Source organism: Carettochelys insculpta, chromosome 10 (genome assembly GCF_033958435.1).
Source record: "Carettochelys insculpta isolate YL-2023 chromosome 10, ASM3395843v1, whole genome shotgun sequence".
Lineage (NCBI taxonomy): Eukaryota > Metazoa > Chordata > Testudines > Carettochelyidae > Carettochelys > Carettochelys insculpta.
Genome location: NC_134146.1, coordinates 36,431,739 through 36,451,609, shown reverse-complemented (window position 1 = coordinate 36,451,609; position 19,871 = coordinate 36,431,739). Strand labels below are relative to the sequence as shown.

The 19,871-nt window shown below is 44.0% G+C and overlaps 1 protein-coding gene across 9 annotated transcripts in view; it reads left to right on the top strand.

Moving 5' to 3' along the window:
- MECOM (MDS1 and EVI1 complex locus) overlaps positions 1-15,301 on the top strand; it is a 500,218-nt gene extending 484,917 nt beyond the window's left edge. For all 9 annotated transcript variants that reach the window (XM_075003786.1, XM_075003785.1, XM_075003784.1 and 6 more), the window contains 5 exons: positions 1,734-1,903; positions 4,124-4,268; positions 10,224-10,460; positions 12,348-12,534; positions 13,688-15,301. In XM_075003786.1, the coding sequence (XP_074859887.1) occupies positions 1,734-1,903; positions 4,124-4,268; positions 10,224-10,460; positions 12,348-12,534; positions 13,688-13,822 (874 nt within the window). In that variant the 3' untranslated portion in view covers positions 13,823-15,301. The remainder of the gene's footprint in view (positions 1-1,733; positions 1,904-4,123; positions 4,269-10,223; positions 10,461-12,347; positions 12,535-13,687) is intronic.
- The last annotated feature ends 4,570 nt before the right edge of the window (positions 15,302-19,871 follow it).

Sequence of the window (19,871 nt, the reverse complement as noted above, 5' to 3'; positions counted from 1 at the left end):
CTAATTTTTATTAATGACTGAAACTACATCTTGAAGCGTGTGATGTTCTTGTCAACTACATGAAAGCCAGAAACAATTAGAAGCAGAATGCATAATTTCAGCACTTAAAAACTGGTGTTGTTCAGAGTGTAATGGGCATGTTTTGAAGCATGGGAAAAGTAGAAGATTGAAAAACTAGGGTGACAAAGGCTGTGGGCTAGTTGCCAGGAAGAGAATTTGGAATAGTTCTAGGATGTCTTAGTAATGGCTTAAAGACTAATACAGTGAAGGCTTTAGGGACTCCAGATCACTACAGTATGAAAACTGATGCCTCTGGTACCAGAGTGATAGACTAAACTACCCACATTGGCACATTATTAAAGATCTGGATTGTTTATTGCTGGGTTTTGGAAGATAACTGACTTTCCTTTGGGATTAGCAAGTGAGCAAACTAATTCTTCAAAAGAGATTTAATCACATAGTAAATTTTTGCTTAGAAATATGCCTTTTTTACCTTATTTGAGCATTAGAAGAATTTGTTTCATGTTATTTTTCAAGTGTGCTAAATTGTATTGCATTGGCAGCACATAAAACAGTAGAGTTATGCTCTACTGTTTTTCAAGCTTCTCAACTTTTCAGGAAATACGTTTAAATACTTGAAAAACAATTATCCTAACTAATTTGAGGCAACTAAATCTGAAATATTATGCTTCTTCCTAAATGCAACACTGTTTGAAAAAAAAATACATGGATTGGAGGTGAAAAGCTGACAATGTGAACAAAATTTGGCAAGAGCCCAAATCCTGTAGTTATTTAGGTGAAACTGCCCATCATTTCAAGGGAAGGGATGCCTGAGAACAGAGTGAAGAATCATAACCTAATGTAACACCACTGTACCTGGGTTGTCAGCAGATGGGATTGAACCTGCAACCATAGGAGTTAAATGCCTGTGCTCTACCCCATGAGCTGGCTCTGACACTGAGACTTCACTCTCCTTAGTACATGGTCTCAGTGCCTTAAGGGTTACATACTTCCCTCAGCTGAGGAAGAGCGTCCCAAGCTTCTGAGACCTTCCAGCAGTTCATCCTGCTCAAGACCCCACTTGTAACACCAACAGAGCCAGGTTACCAGCAGGGGATTGAACCTGTAACCATAGGAGATAAGACCCTCGGCTCTACCCCACGAGCTAGTTCTATGCTAAGACCATATACTCTACCAGCTAGTTCTCACTCAGTGCTGTACAGCAGAGACTTCACTCTCCATAGTATGTGGTCTGAGTGCCTCTGTGGTTACGTTAGTACTGGGTCTGATCATAAAGGATGTGGAGAGCTTCTTGGCCTGGATCCTATGAGGTGCTGAGCAAACACAACCCTAACTGCTTTTAGCTGTAGCACATGTTAAGGCTACTCAGCATTTCACTGTACTGTACCTGTAGGTCATGAGTTCCTGGTATTCCACTGGGCTGAAAACTCTGTGAAGAAGCAGAGAATTGGGCTCCTCTGGTGCCCTCCTGTACCATTTAGGTCAATGAGAGCTTTGCCTTTGACTTTAGCTGGAGTGGGATCAAGTCAATAGTTAACAGCCAGTCCACAAAAGAAGAAAAAGTTTCAGATAGAGAAGTTAGTGTCCAAAGCATATTTTAAACAATGGTTTTGTGAAATGCCTTTTACCCTTTGTTCTGATTATTGTTCCAGTTACTAATAAAAATTTTCTTTTTTATTTATAATTTATTATTCTTTTTCTGTTTATTTTAGATGCAAGTACTGTGACAGATCTTTTAGCATATCTTCGAACCTGCAGAGGCATGTTCGTAACATCCACAATAAGGAGAAGCCATTCAAATGTCATTTATGTGACAGGTGTTTTGGTCAACAGACTAATCTAGACAGACATTTGAAAAAGCATGAGAATGGAAACATGTCTGGTATGTAATCACTTACCCAGCAGAAGAAATCTGTCCAGTGTTAATATACAGTTATTTCCTGATCACTTTCAACACTGTCTTTGTGAAATATGTACCATTTGTTCTCTGCTTTTGGTACTGGTAGTGTGATTTTCAAAAATGCCTAAATGATTTAGTAGCAACAATCTCAATGATTTACAAGGTGCTTTTGAAAAGCCCACCATAGATTTTTTTTTTTTGATTTTTATAATATAATGCATTTTTTTCATTTTTTAAAGCCAGCCATAGTACTTTGGGGATTGACCTGCAAAATGATTTTCCATGCAACCTCCATGCTGACACTGTTGTCAGCAGAAACCCTTTCCTTAGAATTCTAGGGAGTGCCCGTGTAGCTGCCTACAGGCAGAGTTAAGCCTCTGGTGCTTAGTGCAGGCAAGTTAGCTGGCTCTCAGCTAAGGCTGTAGAGGAGCCTCATTCTTTCTCTCTGTAAGTGGTCTAGGTGCCACTACATAGGACAGTGAACCACACTTAGTTGTGTGGGTTCCATCTACAAGGTTATTCTTGGCATCCCCTAAAACTTCCAGACCACCAGCAACTGAGAAGAAGTAGAGACTCTCTGCTTTTGTTCCCACTTGCTGGTGCTCCCACAAACCCGAGAAAGAATTTCATTGGCAATGAAATTAGCACTGGGCTGGGGCTGGGAGTTATAGGGGGAGACAGAATGACACCTGGTTGAAAAATCTGTAGTCTTTTTTTTTTTTTTTTTTTAAAGTCCATAGCTGCATATTCTTTAGTTCATGATATGCTTAACTAGACATAATCATATGCATAAATCAAATGCAGAGAAATCTCTTCCTTGATGCATGTAGATGCTTTTCATTGATATGCCTGGGTGCTATTCAGTTATGGACCTCAGTATCTATATCAGTGACGTATATTTTCAAAACTATACTCCAGATCCAGGTGATGGGTTTATGTTTCATTTAATTAGGGAACCTGGTCTAAACACACTGGTTTATTTTCTGATATTATTGATGCTACAGGGTGACAGGAAAGCAAGAGACTACAATTTTTATTTAATAAAGGCAATAATACCATGAATAGAAACTGGAGATATAACAAGCAGCATGCAAGCAGTCTTCACAGCTGCTCATCACATCAGTCCTTTAGACTTAAAGTTCTACTGAATATCCACTATCCATGAATTAAGGTGACATCTAGTGTCTAACTATTCCCTATGCAGAGAAATGTGCCCTGATATGTTTGATAATGAGCAAATTACTAGATTCCTTTCTTAGACCTCAGTCCCTTTAGAAGACATAGGCGATGGACATCTGTGAAGACAGTGCACAGGCATGTTAGTCAGATGAAAAAGGCACTGGAAGGGACAGAGTTAAAGCCCACCTGTTCTGAGTAACAGCCTATCACCACCATTTACTTAAAGGCCTTGCGCCCATCTCACATATCCAGTCAGGTAGAGTGTGAGGCTTAAACAAGCAAATCAGCCCTGTTCATAATAAGATGTGTCCTTGAGTAGGCAGGAACCAGCATTATTTCTCTAATGATGACAGCCAGCAGCGCTGACAGCCACTGTGGGTCCAGGGCCAAGGTGGGAGGGCTCCCAGCAGAAGGGGAGGGCCTTGGAGCAGTCAGACCTGTGGTCCCCTCCATGGCCCCTCAGAGCTACTGTGACCTTTCAAAGGGACCTGGAGCTCTGGCCACCACTGCTCCCAGAGCAGCAGCGGCAGCCAGAGCTCTGGACCCTTTTGAAAGGCCAGGACCTGGGGCCACTACCCCCACTCCCCTGCCCATCTGTGGGCCTGGTTACAGCATGGAACTTGCAGTCTGGATTCCCAGGTTCTGTTTGTCTGTTGCTGATTCCATTGTGTGGTACTGGGCAAATCCCTGAAGACCCATTCGTGGAGTCACTGGGAATTTGCTATACACTTCAGTGCAAACAGGATTTAGCCCTTAATTTGTCTGTGTTTCAGTTTACCCGTATGTAAAATGGAATTAATAATACTTACTTACCTCATCAGATGTTATGAAGTTTAAATAATGTCTGAAAGTGCTTTGAAATCAAAATGTGAAATGCACATGCACAAAGCTGTTCTAGAGGTTTCATATTGGCAGCTGTCCTAAAATGATACACATGAAAAATGTATTTTAAATTAGGTTAAAAAGGTTAAATGTATGTAAAATGCAAATGACCAACTCTTTCCACATTTTTCCTTCCTGAAGGTACTGCAACATCTTCACCTCACTCAGAGCTTGAAAGCACAGGGGCAATTCTGGATGACAAAGAGGATTCATATTTCACAGAAATTCGGAATTTCATTGGCAACAGCAACCACAACAACCAGTCCCCAAGAAATTCAGAAGAAAGGTAAGATGTGACTGTAGTCAGACAGCTCCTGAAGATGACTCTGTAACTTGCCCAATTAATTTTCCCATGGCTGCTATTTTGAATACACTCATCTCTTGTTAAATGAGTACTTTACTTACGGGTACTTGCTTAAACAAGGGACACATATACCTGCTTTAGTTCACTTGATGAGTGAACTCCCCCCATTATTACGAGCTTTACCACACACCCTGCAGCTCCAACCTGCTGTACTCTGATGCCCCCTCGCCTGCCCCCCGGCCCAACCCATGGCAGCCTGACCCCCGCCCCCGCCAGCCCCGCAGACTGGCTCTGGCAGCCTTAACCCCCCTGCTGGCCCCCTGGCCCCAACCCACGGCAGTCTGACCCCCCTGCTGGCCCGCAGACTGGCCCAGCAGCCTCACCACTGCCAGCCCCACACCCCTGGCAGCCTTAACCCCCCACTGGCCACACAGACTGGCCCAGCAGCCTGACCACTGCTGGCTCCTCAGCCCCAGCAGCCTTAACCCCTCACTGGCCCCGCAGACCTGACCCGGCAGCTTGACCCCTCCACTGACAGCTCACAGACTGGTCCATGGCAGCCTGACTCCTCTCTGGCCCTGTAGACCTAACCCACTGCAGCCTGACACCCACCTCCCCCCAGCCGCACCCCAACTGGTAGCACCCTTAACCCACCCACCCGCCCCATGGACCCTGCCCACTACCAGGTTTTAATCCTCCCTTCCGCTCCTGGCCCCAAACCGCCCCCAACCTTTAAACTCCCTCCCCCTTCCCAAACCCAAGGTTCTCTTACCTTTCAAAAGCAGCACCACCTGCTGCCACTCCTTCACCAGTCAGAGACCTTTACTTGTATTTTAATAGAAATTTAGTGTCCCTCTTACGGGTTTTCGCCTACAAGCAGAAAGATGGGAACCAATTGTGCTCGTAGAGCGAGGGATGAGTGTGTTACGTACACTGTAAAAAGAAAGTTGGCTGAGTTGAACCAGAGTGATTTGAGCTACCAAACACCTATTCTCAGGTCCACCTAAGCATACTATAAACTGCCCTCATTTTGAATTTGCTGAAAATCACAGACCCTCCAGCATTAATGTGTGTGGAGAGAATTAGAAAGAACATTGTAGTAAATGGGCAATTAACAAAGTTAAAGAAGTTAAATTTAATTCCCCAGTGTAAATGCAAGGTCTTTATTAATGGATCAGTTCTATATACACTTAGTGCCACGTAAAGGGCTTAATATCATGTTGAAAAGGGACCTTTCCCAGCCCTCTCAACCCTGTGGAATTTAACACGTGAGTGAGGGTTGGGGAGAGTGAGTGCCACAGGCAGGAGAGATGGAGTGAATGGGGGGCCTTGGAGAAGAGCCTGGGCAAGAGTATCCCATTTGGTTCAGTCAGAAAGTTGGCACTTGTAGCTTAGTACCATGAACTCAGTAGTAGATGTTGAACCTCTCTAATCTGGAACTCTCTGACCCAGCAACATCCATAATCCAGCATGATTTTAGTTAGCTGGATGACCACTTATCTTGGGTATGGCCAAGTTTTCTGTGGTCCCATAAATTTTGTTTCCAACCACCAGTTCTGGCTTTTAATGTTCTATGCTTTTATTTAGCTGTAATTTACCCCTAAATGTCTTCTAAGAGACCAGTAAGTAGTGGAAGGGTTAGTAATCTGCTAAACAATACTGACCTCCCAGGAACTGGCAAATATCTCATCCAGCACCCATCAGGTCCCGAGGGTGCCAAATGAGAGAGGTTCAACTGAAAAACTGTGAGGAGTAAGTAATCCACACTATACTAGCCATATGAGCATTTCATTCTGACAGGGCATGATTTAAGCATGTATATAAATCTAAATTATCCTTAACTATAAATAAGGAACAGATAACCGCTTCTAAGAATTTTCAGCTACTAAAAAAATATGGAGAAGCATAAAGGTCATGAGAGAACTTGTGTGCTTCTAATTTTGAAGGCTAGCATACTGAGCATGTATATGAACCATACATGCTGTGAAGTAGGATAAATGCTCCAGCTTTGCCTCTATCAGTTATTTTGCATCAGATTATCAATGTCAGAAATTTGCCGAGTGTGAATATTGTCATCCCCTTTTCAGTTTCTAATTTGTCTTTATGAGGGAATAAAAATAGAAGAAGTAAAACAAAGATTCAGGAAGGCAACTGATTAAATTATTTGGTGCATATTGGTGCATATTCAAATCTCATTCCATCTTGACATGCAGTGACTTGTTGGGGTTTCTCTTTTTTGTTTTGTTTTGTTTTTTGCACATCTGGTCTCAACATGTCTCAACCGGAAGGCAGTAAAGAGAAAAGGTTGATGGCTCATATAGTGTTTCCTTTCTAAATTCAGCACTTCAGACTCTTTTTGATGGATGTTTTATCCGTGGCAAATTACTGCATTTAAAAGCATAATTAGTGAATCTGTTTTCTTAATCATATGGCTTTCGTTACTTTGGTTTTAGTCCATTTTCCTTTCATTTCCAACAGTCTTAATTTAACATAACTAGCAAATTGACAGCTGGATCCAGTATTAAAAATTTCTTATATCTGTCCGAAACATGCCAACATTATACTTAGATGAAAGATACTAACAATATCTGCTCTTTGACTCTATTTGAATAATTATCCACTACTTCCTTTGCAGTTCAAGTCTCTTGACTCTGTGCAAACTCAAGGATTCTGTCATTGTGTTGCAAATAGGTCACTTCCTGTTTTTTAAAAGGGGTCACATATAAGTGATATTGGTTGATAACAGCTACTCTAATGCAGGTGATGGGATATGGGGGCTGTTGACCCACTGGCGGGCACAAATGGAGCAACATTTTTATGTATCATAAAGGTCACTATGTAGGGACAATGATACAGAACTTGGAAAGTTACTGAATCATTCGCAGTGTGGTATCAAAGGAGTTAGCCCTATTATGATTTTCCTCGAAAAACAAGAGACAGCAGAGAAATTAAATCCCATTGCACGTATACAAGGGCACAATGACCCTGGAGGAATGCAGCTAGCAGGCATGACAGCCTCTGATGAGCTGAAGATTTAGGTTAAGAAATTAAAGATATTATAACAATAAACCAAACAAATCAATAGCTAATGTGTTTTCATGATGCATCTTCCTGTGTTAATCTGTTCTGTCTCATGCAGCATGGCTTAAGTCCCATATGTGCACAAACTAATTCTGACAAAGTTTCCATTTTTATAGCTGTACTCTTGGAAGGCAAAGGGCCACTTACGAAATTAAAATAATATATGAGGCAACAGTGCAGTGTTACTTCTTACATAAAAACACTGGGCCAGATACGCAGTCAGCAGAGGTTGACTGACATCGATGGAGCTATGCCAGTTTACACCAGCTGCATATGTGGCCAGCATGTACTGATGTATACATGTCTGTGATAGAGCTGTGCACCTTTAGCTCCTGTTTAAGTCCGTAAAAGTTGAGGGCACTCAGCACCTCCAGAGTTACTCAGCATCCTAAAGGATAGACCCCTTAATCAAACATGGTATAGAATACAAATCTGTAGCTTAACAGAAACATAGTGCCCTTTATAGAATATGTTGCAGTATGCCTTAAAGAACTAACATTTCAAGAGCACAAGACAGTTTAATGATTGGTCTGAAGACACTAACAATTTTCAAAATGTTTGTTGCTATAAATATTAATTTAAATAACAGTATAAGTTGCATGTCTTGCTTAAAACATTGAATGAGATACAGTAAACCCTCAAGATACGTGCAATCAAATTGCTTGTGTTTTGGGTAATGTGACCGCTGCCTTGACAAGAGCAGGAAACCTCTCCTGTCAGGGGCACCAGCCACAAGTCAGGCTGCCATCCCTGACAGTAGCGGGGAAACTGCACCCATTGGAGCAGCAGCCTGACTCTTGCCATTGGGGTGGCAGCTGTTGCTGTCAAGGGCGACAGCCGCAAGTCAGGCTGCCACCCCTGACAGAAGCAGTTTCCTGGTCTCCAGAGTGGCAGGGAGCTGGAAACCAGGCAGCAGCCTGGCTCCCAGCTCTCCTCTGCTTGCAGAGCCAGGAAACTGAGCAGGGCAGCAGCCCTGGTTAGTTTCCTGGCTCCAAGGAGCAGAAGGGAGGTGGGAGCCAGGCTTCCCTCCACTGTCTGAAGCCAGGAAACTGACCAAGGCTGCTGCCCTGGTCAATTTCCCAGCTTTGCAAGTGGAGAGGAGCCATGAGCCAGGCTGCTGCCTGATTCCCAGTTCCCCGCCACTCCTGGGATCTGGGAAACTGACCAGCTGGTCAGTTTCCTAAGTCCCACAAGCAGCAAGCAGTGGGGAGCCAGGAAACAGACCAGTCCTGCTGGGCTGGTCAGTTTCCCAGCTCCTGCAAGCCCAGGGGAGCCGAGAACAAGCCTGCACCCTGGTTCCCATCTCCCCTCGACTTGCACAAAAATTCAAGTTATGCAGAGGTTGCAGAAATGCAACCCCGAGTAACTTGAGGGTTTACTATATTCAGAATTAAGGATCTTTTCACTGTTGCCATTGACCCTTATTTTTTGGCACACTTCAATCCAGGCTCCAATAATTATAGACATAATTTCACACTTACACTTCAATGTAGGTGCAAAATTGCAGTCACAATTATGTGTACCTGTGGTTGCCACCAGCCAGATGCCATACATAATCTGTGGGTACAGTCATATAGGTAAGTTTCTAAATAGGTGGAGTTGTGCGCATGATTTATTGTAGAAAATATTGCACATTCCTCGGACTTTGCAAAACTGGGAACATAATATCTGAGGGCATTTAGGCCACTTCACTTAGGAGGTAACAGTTTCACACATACGAAATGGAAAATGACTGCCTAGGAATGAGTACTACTGAATGGGATTGAGGCGTCATAGTGGACAATAAGCTAAATATGAATCAACAGTGTGAAACTGTTGCAGAAAAAGTAAACATCCTTCTGGGAAGTTATTAACAAGAGTGTTGTAAACAAGACGTAGGTAAAATTCTTCTGCTCTATTCTGCACTAATTAGGCCTCAATTGGAGTATGTATCCAGTTCTAGGTGACACATTTCAGGAAAGATGTGGACAAACTGGAGGAGGTCCAGAGAAGAGCAACAAAAATTAAAGGTCTAGAAAACATGAACTATGAGGGAAGATTGAAAGAATTGGGTTTGTTTAGTCTCAAAAAAAGAAAGATTGAGAGGAATGTAACTGCTTTCAAGTACCTGAATGGCTGTTACAAGGAGGAGGGAGAAAAAATATTCTCCTTAACGCCTGATGGTAGAAAAAGAAGCTCTGGGCTTAAATTGCAGCAGAGGAAGTTTAGATTGGCCTGTAGGAAAAACTTGCCAGGGTGGTTAAGCACTGGAATAAATTGCCTAGGGAGATTGTGGAATCTTTATTGTTGGAGATTTTTTAAGAGCAGGCTAGACAAACACCTGCCAGGGATGACTTAAATGGTGCTTGGTCCTGCCATGAGTGCTGGAGACTGGATTTGATGGCCTCCCAAAGGTCCTTCCAGTTCTATGATTCTGGGATTCTATTAGCCTTTCCAAAAAATTCAAGGCTAATTTTCAGATTCTCAGCCTATATAGCTTCCATTAAAATTCATCAGGTTATGCCAAGGCTAGGTGGTATGAGTAAGAGTACTGCAATTAAATGAAGTATGGGAAACATTAAAAAGAATATCAGTGAACACCTCCTGACAGTTACATATAAAATGTTGAGGGATGGGCTCCCAAGACTCGACGTGGAACTCCACAACATTTGGGTCATAACATTTCATTGCTTTTACAACAGAATTCACAACAATTTCATGATACTCAAAGCTAAATATTACTAAATACTAGAAAGCATGCCGGAATGGACCGTTTGGCATTGGTGGTAGGCGAGGTCTTTTTCAGTTCTCTTTGGTATGGTTTTATAAACCTGATTATGCAGTGATTGACTGATTTTTTAAAAAATATTCTTTTAGAATGAATGGCAGTCACTTGAAGGAGGAGAAAGCATTGGCGGCAAGTCAGAATTCAGACTTGCTGGATGATGAAGAGGTAGAAGATGAAGTAATAATGGATGAGGAAGAGGAGGAAAGTGAAATTGCAGGGAAGTCAGTCAAGGAACCAGTTACAAGTAACATACATGAAGGTAGCCCTGAGGATGACTATGAAGAAACAAGTACTTTGGAAATGAACTGCAAGGCTTCCCCTGGCAGGTTAGTTCCTTCCTAGTATTTTAAATGGTACAGTCAAATAAGATTAATAAAACACACAAGCAACAAAAAAACTGCAAGTGTTCCAAGGACCACTGTAGTTTGCAACTCCCTAGTTCTCACTCTTGGGACCTGACTGGTGCTGAACAAGTGACTTTGCTGGACCATGGGAGGTCTGCATTCTCTAGCAGCATGGCTAACACTTCCACTGCTTACTGGGCACTTAGAAGACATTTAAGGGTAAATTACAGCTCAATAACAGCACAGAATACCAAGAGCCAGGACTCGTGGCTGGAAGCAAACATTATGGGATCATGGGAAACTTGCCACACCCATGATAAATGGTTGTCCAACTAACTAAAATCATGCTCAATTATGGATGTTGTTGGATGACAGAGTTCCGGATTAGAGAGCTTCACCTGTGGGAAACAGCCTAGCGAGCTAATTCGAGAGCAATGTCAGTCTGCACCAGTGTTTCCTGTAAACTGAGTGCTTGGATGGCTACCCAGAAGAGATTCAGGTGCTGCCCAGCTGATTGGCAGAGTACGCACAGCCAACAGTATGTAGTTCACATTCTGTGCATACCTTGGCATACATAACAAAATTTATTCTGCAGTTGGATGATAAAAATTAGAGGGAACATTAGTCTGCACCTGTATTTGGCTGACACCAGCCCCTACCTTCAACCCCCATTTGACAATCTGTTCCTCCTAACAGCAGAAATAATTGGCACAGGGAGCTATGGGCCATTGTCAGGCCAGAGTAGTTACAGATATGAAAATGTGGTATATGCCATCTGGTACCTACTAGCTTCCTGGGACTTATGAAATTGTCTTGTGGAATGTTTCAGCAGGCCCAGATTAGAGACAACCAGTTTCTGCCCAGTGCTGTTTCTGGCTATAAGTGCTCTGGCATTCAACTGAGTGTAACCCAGCCAGAATTTAGCTTATTAAATGAAAGCTCTGAGTAAACGAAAAATGGCTGCACTTTTGTATATCAATAAATTACTTCTGTATATTTGTAAGCGTAAGGCATTGTCAAGTGAAAATTGGACGGAAGGCATAATATGCATGTGATCTTTTTAAATGATTAGTTAATTGATACAATCAGTACATGAAGTCAGGCGCTTTAATTATTTACTTTTCTTTGAAGTAACACCTTCTCTCTAGCTGACTGTATACACGTCTTCTGAAGTTATTATTTATATTACAGTAGTACTTGGAGGCCCAGAAATCTGGGCTTCATAGCACTAGGCAATGTGCAAACTCAGGTTATGTCCACACTAGAGGTTTCATCAACAAAACTGGTACTTTGTCAAAACCCAGGGAGCGTCCAGATTCCCAAGGTGTTCTGGTGACAGTAAATTAACAGAATGCATCGCTTTTGTTGACAGTTTTATCCCTCTCCCACAAGGCATAAAGCCTCTGTTGGCAGCCATCTGTCAACAGAAACCCAATCTGGACATTCCGGGGGACCCTCTGTTGACAGACAGGGCTTCTGGGACACGGGGGCCGTTTGTCTGTTGTGCTTCCGGTTAGCCATTCTGTTGAGAGAGCAGATTGCCCTTGCGATCCACTTGGCAGTTTGGCCATGACATGTCAAGAGAAGTTTTGTCAGAAGATATCTTCTGACAAAAATGTCTGTCAATAAATCCCTGTAATTTAGACATAGCATCACAGAAAGTCACATCCCTAAGATCCTACAGTCTAACTTGGCACAACAGATTTTTGGTGAAGTTAAACATGAGGCAGTTTACAGCAAACTTAAGTATATCAGAATTAATGTGTAGTAGCCTTACATTGGTGAGTCCTTATGAGAAGGCCTTTTTGGAGGCATGCAGAGGATTTTATTGATGTTAAAAAACCCATAACTTCCATTGCCTTTTTATAGGTTTAAAGAGGACGAATATACCAAGACTGGACTCTCTGCTTTGGATCACATAAGGCACTTCACGGATAGCCTCAAAATGAGGAAAATGGAGGAAAATCAATACAATGAAGCTGAACTGGCAGCTTTCAATGCTTCACATCTGCCGGAGGACCTAAAGCAGCCACTGTACAGGAAATCCAAGACCCAGGTACATTCTTAATTCAGTGTAAGCATATTAGTCCTATTACTGCCCAAAAGATGGACCTGTGGGTGTGTGGTGAGCTAATCTTAATCACAGCAGAGAGGTTTGATGCACCTGACCCTTAGTAAAATTTTGTTCTCCCACTTCAGAGTTAGAATCCTAGCAAATGAGATATCTGATTGTTTTAAAGGGTGGGGGCATATCCTTGGATGGTGTAATCACCAGAGCTCACATAATCACCTAAGGAATAGACCTATGATAGGTAGGAATATTTTTTTTTTTTGAAAAACAGTATGTTTCTGCCTAATCATGTATTCCTATATGCCATATGCAGAGATTACATCACTGTGATTAGAGGCATTCTGCTCTCAGAAACACTAGTGCACGCATGATGGACTCCTCCCTTATAGTCAATGGGTATGTTCCAACACAGTTGAGAGGTCATCTGGGAGGAGGTGGCCAGATATATTTGCACAAGTTGGTGTGACTGCACCACTCAAGAGAATTTGTGAACTTTCCCAAGGGCAGGGTCTGTTGGCAGAGGTATCATTACTTCCTAGTCGTATTGTTCACTATGTCCCTGGCTTTTCTCTGTTCAGCCGCATTCATCTAGGCTGATATTTCAAACCCATTTTTGAATATGTATTTGGAAACAATAAAAAAGGGCTCTTATTGTGTTTTTGCCTGGAAACCATCCAGATAATTATGGGATACATATGGCATCACAATAGAACTTGATAACAAGGAAAGGTCCACCACTAGGTATAACATGATAAAGATAGTACAAAGTAGAATGATAACAAACAACAACTTAAATAGCACACAAGAAGTGACACAGCAAGCAGGGTTTGTGCATAGAATCTGAAGGAAAATATGTTTCAGTTTTCCTAACACAGTGTTTCTAAAGTGTTTTGTCAGCCTTGGATGATGAGGGTAAAAAATTATTGCTATGAGTGGGTCCAGCAACATCCAAAGGGAAGGATGGCAGAGTTTTACCCAACTGATGTTTTATAAATAAGTCCTCCACTAATACAAAGTACCCTCTAAGGATCAAATAGTGGCTGGCAGCACAGCTGCATCCACGTAGGTTTAATGCCAATTCAGTGCATTCTATGATGTTTACCACTTTTTTTTCTCCCTTTCTTATTTCCTTATTCAGGCATATGCTATGATGCTCTCTCTCTCTGACAAGGACCCTCTCCACCCAGCATCCCATAATTCTCCCAACATGTGGCACAGTATGGCAAGAGCTGCTGCAGAATCCAGTGCTATCCAGTCCATTAGTCATGTATGACATTGTGAAACCTTACCAAGAATGGGACCAAGTCCAAACCAGTAGCATGGCTCTTTCATATATGACTGTTTAAAAGACTTCTGAGCAGAATGCCTTATAAATCTGCAGGGTCACTCATTTAAAGTCTGGTGACCTTAAACTGAATAATTTTAAAAAAAGAAAGAAACTATTTATTCTCAATATTTTGTTTTGCACAGCAAAGGCAGCTGCTGACTTCTGGAGGATCAATGCGACTTTAAAAAAAAAGTTTCAATGGATTATGTAAACCAGGTCCGGGAAAAATGTCTTTCAGCTTGAGGGGGTGGGGAAAGAAGCATTAAGACTGCATTGATATACATGGGCACTCCTTTAAAATACAAACTGAATTGGTTTTCTTTTTGTATAAGATAGTTTTACACAGGACTGCGAACAGTTGCTTTTATGTACAAATCGTCTTCATTAAAGCTTTATCATTTTACCCCTTCGAAGAAAGAAAGTAGTTCTATTGTATGCGCACTATCCATCACTGATGTTAGAGACTAATCACAGGGAATATTTCATCCTCTCCACAATTTGTTCTTTTTACCTGCATTGTATTAAAAAAAAGAAAAAGAAAAAGAAAGAAGAAAAGATGAAAAGACTTTGTGAAACAATACGTAAGAGGTTTGTGTATATTGTAAACTATGACTGTTCACCACTCAAAGACATTTGTCATTCAGCTACTTCGGTCAAAAGCCCATTTCATCAACAGTACCACTAGTTCAATGTTTGCCAAATCATTGTAATGACATTTTAAAGTTAGACAATCATGTTGTGTTATTTCCTCTAATTTCTTTTTTTGTGTGTGTTGTGTGTACCATGTATTTATTTCTTAGCAAACAATTGTTTGTTGATTAAAATAGCACTGTTCCTGTGATAAACAGCACTGCTCCAGTCCCCCCACTACTTTATGATGTAGGCACCCATGTACTTCAAAACAAGTGAGGTGAACTGATCTGTGTATATTGGAGTGCAAAACAGTGTTCGAAATTTTCTCACATTCCTATTTTATTTTTTTCCTTTTAATGAAACTAAATAACTAATAGATGCAAATTAGTTTTTTTAAATACAGTAAATTGATTAAATTGTATAAACAGTTATGATTTCTTTATGAAAGCATGATTCTTCTGATTAAAACTGTACCCAATATTTTATGCTGGTTGTCTGCGAGCTTGTGTGATGTTATGTTCATGTTAATCCTATTTGTAAGATGAAGTGTTCCAAAGTTACATTGAAAATAAATAAATAACAGACTGTATCCAGTTATTTTTTTTGTTTGGTTTGGTTTGGTTTTTTTTTGCCCTGTAGGGACCAGATTTATTTCCTTTTGTTTATAATCTCATTTTGAAATAATCAGCAAGTTGAGGTACTTTCTTTAAATGCTTTGTACAATGTAACTGTTATGCATTTCAGAACATTATTATGGGAGGATCAGCTAAAAAATAAAGGACTACAAAATTGAAGGCATCTTTTTCATGCTACTTTTGTTTTTGTCGTGTCATTCCATTTCATTTCATTTATCACCTGGTCTCTTACGGGTTAGGACTCTTCTGTCTCTCAAGTGGGCATTGGTAACAACAACAGAGTCTGGAATTTCCAGGGTATTCTCCAGGTAGTGGAAGGTGCTTGACAAATACCAAGTGGGTCATTAGTGACCAGAATCAGATTTAAATGCTTTATTTCATGTACTGACGCTTGCATCAGACTTGAGGCCATAGAGCTGTTGAGCAAGCTTGTTGAGTAGTAGATCAATTACAAGTTTAAGCAAACCAGGGAGTGCAACACTGAGATCAGGCAGCAAAAAACGTATGTTCGAGTGGCAGTGGAGCACACACACCTGCAGGGTGTGGTTCACTGTCCCACACAGTGGCACTTAGGCCACTAACTGAGAGAGTCTTTGTAGCCTTAACTGACACCCAGGGGTTTTAGCTCACATTGTAGAGGCTTGTGCACTGAGCTCTAGAGGTTGCAAGATTGAGTCTGACTGTCAGTAATTAAAGGTGGGGGCTTGTCTGGAATTTCAACCAGGTCGCTGCCTTGGGTTGAGCTTCTGCAGCTAGTGGGAGTATATAAGCCGTACACTTCCTGGGTGTGGGTCTCTGTCCCTTGTAGTGACACTTAGCCCACTGACAGAGAGAAAGAATGAGTCCTCTCTACAGCCCTAGCTGACTGCCAGATGGCTTTGTGCTCAGACTGTAAAGGCTCTTGCACTATGTGTCAGAGGTCCCAGGTTTGAGTCTGCCAGGTGGCAGTTACACTAGTAAGGTAACTAGGAGGAAAGACTCCCTGTAAGAGGAGCCTGGGGGAAGGTGATGCATACAACAGTGCCCACACATTCAGAACAGAACCACCCAGCAGACCTGGAAAGTCAGGAGTGTCCACGTGCGCTGATGGGTGGCAGGCAAGGGGAGAATTGGCAAAGGGGCCTGGAGCTCCTGGCTGCTGTGGGGGCCAGAACATGGGCACCTTTGAAAGTGCTACTGCTAGGCCTGCAGCATTTTAAGTGGAGCAAATTGAGCACATTTGACCCATCCCAGCTTGCTCCATCTCTGAGGGCCGACCCCCCGTCTTTTCATCTGGCACCCACAGCCACCCTCGTTTTCACAAAGCTGGGGCAGAGGCACGGGGAGGGTGAAGGTGCTGCCTGGGGTGTGCAGGTTCTGGGGTGGTGCCTGGGGAGGAGGGGCTCAGGAAAATAGGAGGGGACTGATATGTGGGAGGGAGCTCTGCGCTATGGCAGGAGACAGGGTGTGGGGAGTTTTGGGGGGTCAGAAGGGGGTTTTGGCCTGGCACTGAGGGGGTTGGAGTGCCAGTGGGGAGTCAGGCTCTGGTTGAGGTTCAGGTGGTAGTACAGGATGTGGGGGCGGGGAGGGGATTGGATATGGGTGGGAGAAAGCATGTGCTGAGTTGAGGCAGAGGATTGGGACAAGCAAGCAGGGAGGTGCCAAACTCCTATGGCTCTCAGAAAGAAGCACCACATCCCTCAGGCGCCTAAGTGGTGGGGCAGCCAGGCGCTGCATGCTGCCCCTGCTGGCAAGTGCTGTGCTCATTAGCTGCAGCTCCTGGCCAATGGTAGCTGTGGAGCCAGCACTTAAGGCACTGCTTGCGGGCAGTGCACGGAGACTTCTTGGCCAGCGGAACAGGCCAGCTGCTTTCCGAGAGCCATACAGCAGTGGGCTTGGAGCCTGCCTGCCCACTGGTGCTGCAACCAGCCATTCTTTTAGTACCCCAGTGAGCTACGATGACTGCCACTACCAGGGCGCCTGCCAGTGAGGCTTTCAGGTCGGCCATAGCACAACTGGCAGGCCTAAGTACTGCCCAGTTACATGCATGGGTGCACATAGAAATGTATTGGGTGCACATTGGAAATATGTGTTGGAAATCTAGTTGGGTTTCTTTCACTGCCATCGAAGTAGCAAAGCGGTGAGCTACATGAATGAATTTAACTGTTGCGTGCGAGTGCACGTAAATGGCCTCACTCCTCTCCCACCACTTTAATATGGGAATAAGGTGATGATACCTCCCACAGCCGTGTCCGCACCACTTTCGCTGCTTTTGGCATGCTTCCAGGGAGGGAGCGCTCTTTTCCTAGGACTTATGGCCCTACCACCATCACACAGCCTCAGCGAACGAGTCCTTTTCACGTGCATCTATTCAGCAGTAGTAATGAGTGGCTAATACCTTGCCATTGTGTGTGTATATTGAAGGCACCACACATATTGCTCAGTGACATGCTAGAAGTTACTTTGGCTGGCATAGTGAAGGGCTAACGGGAAGAGAAGATTGTTTACCGCCCCCCCCCCGCCGCAGTGTAACTTACAGTAAGTGGAGCCATTCAAGTCTGTCAAAATGGTTATCTGTGTTTCAAGGACGAGAGTGCAGTGGTATCGCAGGCTTAGCTAGTACCATTAGCCCCAGAAAATTAATTATTAGGCTTTGCGTCTAACTGTTAATGACGTCAGCTGGACACTAGGTTCAAAAGTTATAAAGCTCATTTGATGTGGATCCAGAAGCTATAACAAATCCCATGGATCGTGAGGAAGTCATTAGTGTAAGTAGTTATAGCTTATAGCCTGAATATAAGCAGGGAATGGTGAGTGACATACACACAAATGAGTGATACCTGAGCTGTAATGTGCCCCTGAACCGCTAACAACTTTCACAGCCATTTCTTTCCCGGCACATTAAGTTCAGTGCTTTGGCCCTAATAGCAGAAATCATACACCTAGAAGATTAATTTGAAAGAGGAAATTATTTTTGTTGTTGTTAATTTGAAGAAATTCAGCCACCCCCCTCCCGCTCCATCTAAAAATTTTTTTTAAAACATACATGGGATCTTACTAGAATGTGATGAGCATGTGTCTTTGTCCAACAGGGGCAGGCATGCTAAACAAAGGTGTTCATGAGATCTATTTTCTGCCAAGATGCCATTTAACAAGATACCTTTATGTATGGATTCAGGGTCATGCTCCTGAGGCTAACAGATATTTTTTGTGTGTTACCATCTAATGCAGCATACCACAGGAATGACGCATAAACATCCTAACTAGCGACTGTTGCAGGGTTGACAATTTTTTGCTGGGGTGTTAGGGGGGCACTCCACAAATTTTGGTACTGGTCACAGACTGGCCCTGGCACCCCCCCCCCCACACACAAGCGAAGGCAGGGCGTTGGTCAGAAGCGGGGGGGGGGCTGCGGGGGGGGGCGGTGCTATAGAGCAAGACAGAGACAGAGAGTGGGGGAGTATGAAAGAGCAGGGGTTTTGTTCTGTTGGAATGCAGTGGGACTGCTTTCTGCCACCCTTTTTCTCTGGGCTGCCATTTTTAAAAGGTGGCTGGGCAGCTCTGAGCCTCATGTGGCTCTTTAAGCAGCCATTTGTGGCTCCCACCACCATTGCCCCCCCCTCTGCCTGCCGATGAAAAAAGCAGGATTCAGTTTAATGGCTGGTGTCAGCTATTAAACTAATTAAATTGTACCCTGCTTTTTCAACAATGCAGGTCGGGGAGTTGCCCCTACTTCCTTGTATGTGGAAAACCTGGAGGGCCGGGGTGGGGTGGGGGGTGTGTGTGTGTGTGTGTGTGTGTGTGTGTGTGTGTGTGCGTGCGTGCGCGCGCGGTGCACACCTAGCCATGCAGAAGGGACCATGACAAGCAGCAAAGGAGCAGAAGCATGTGGTGCTCCTTCTGAAATGTAAGTGAATCCTAGGGTTAGGGGGGGTGGTAGAGGGTGGTTAAAGGTTGGGGCTGGGGTGGTGGGGAATGGAGGCATTAAGGCTGTGGTGGTTTGGGGCCTTGTGTGGCGGGGGGGGGGGGGGGGACTGAGAGTTAAAGCGGGGTGTGGGGGGATGGGGCTGGAGTGTCACGGTATGGTTAAAGCCTGGCCATGGGAGGGGAAGGGGGTTAAGGCTGGCAGCAGGTTGGGGGGGGGGTCACTGGGGGGGGGGGGTGAGGGACTGGGTCCATGAAGCCGGGGGTGGGGGGGAGCGGGGTGAAGAGATTAAAGCTGGGCTGTGTGAGGGGGGTGGTAAAGCCTGGCTACAAGTTGGGGGCCATGGGAGGGCTGTGGGGGGATTAAGGCTGGCCATGGTGGACAGGGGGTTAAGGCTGCAGTGGCTTGGGGCTACAGCAGGACTGGGGCGGGGGAGTTAAAGCTGTGGTGGGTTTGGGCTAAAGGGGGCCCGTGCGGTTAACTCCTGGTTGGCGCCATGGGGGGGTGGGAGAGGCAAGGGGGGGTTTAAGGATGCGGCAGGTGGGGCCCACACTGTGAAAGAGAAAGACCTGGTTTGTGTGAAACAGCCTTTGTGACACAGAGTGCGTGTGCTGCAGTGTGTGTGACCGTGACTACGTGTGTGTCACACAGACAGGGTATGTGTGATAATGACACAGGCTGTGTGCACTGGGTAAGTTTCTGAGAAAGGCCACCCTCCGTTTCTTTAAGGAAAAAAGCTGTCTCCCCGTTGTTTCCCCCCTCCCCCGTCCCTGTCTTGGCCTTCCTGAATGACTCACTTACCACCCGTGCCTACGCTTCAGAC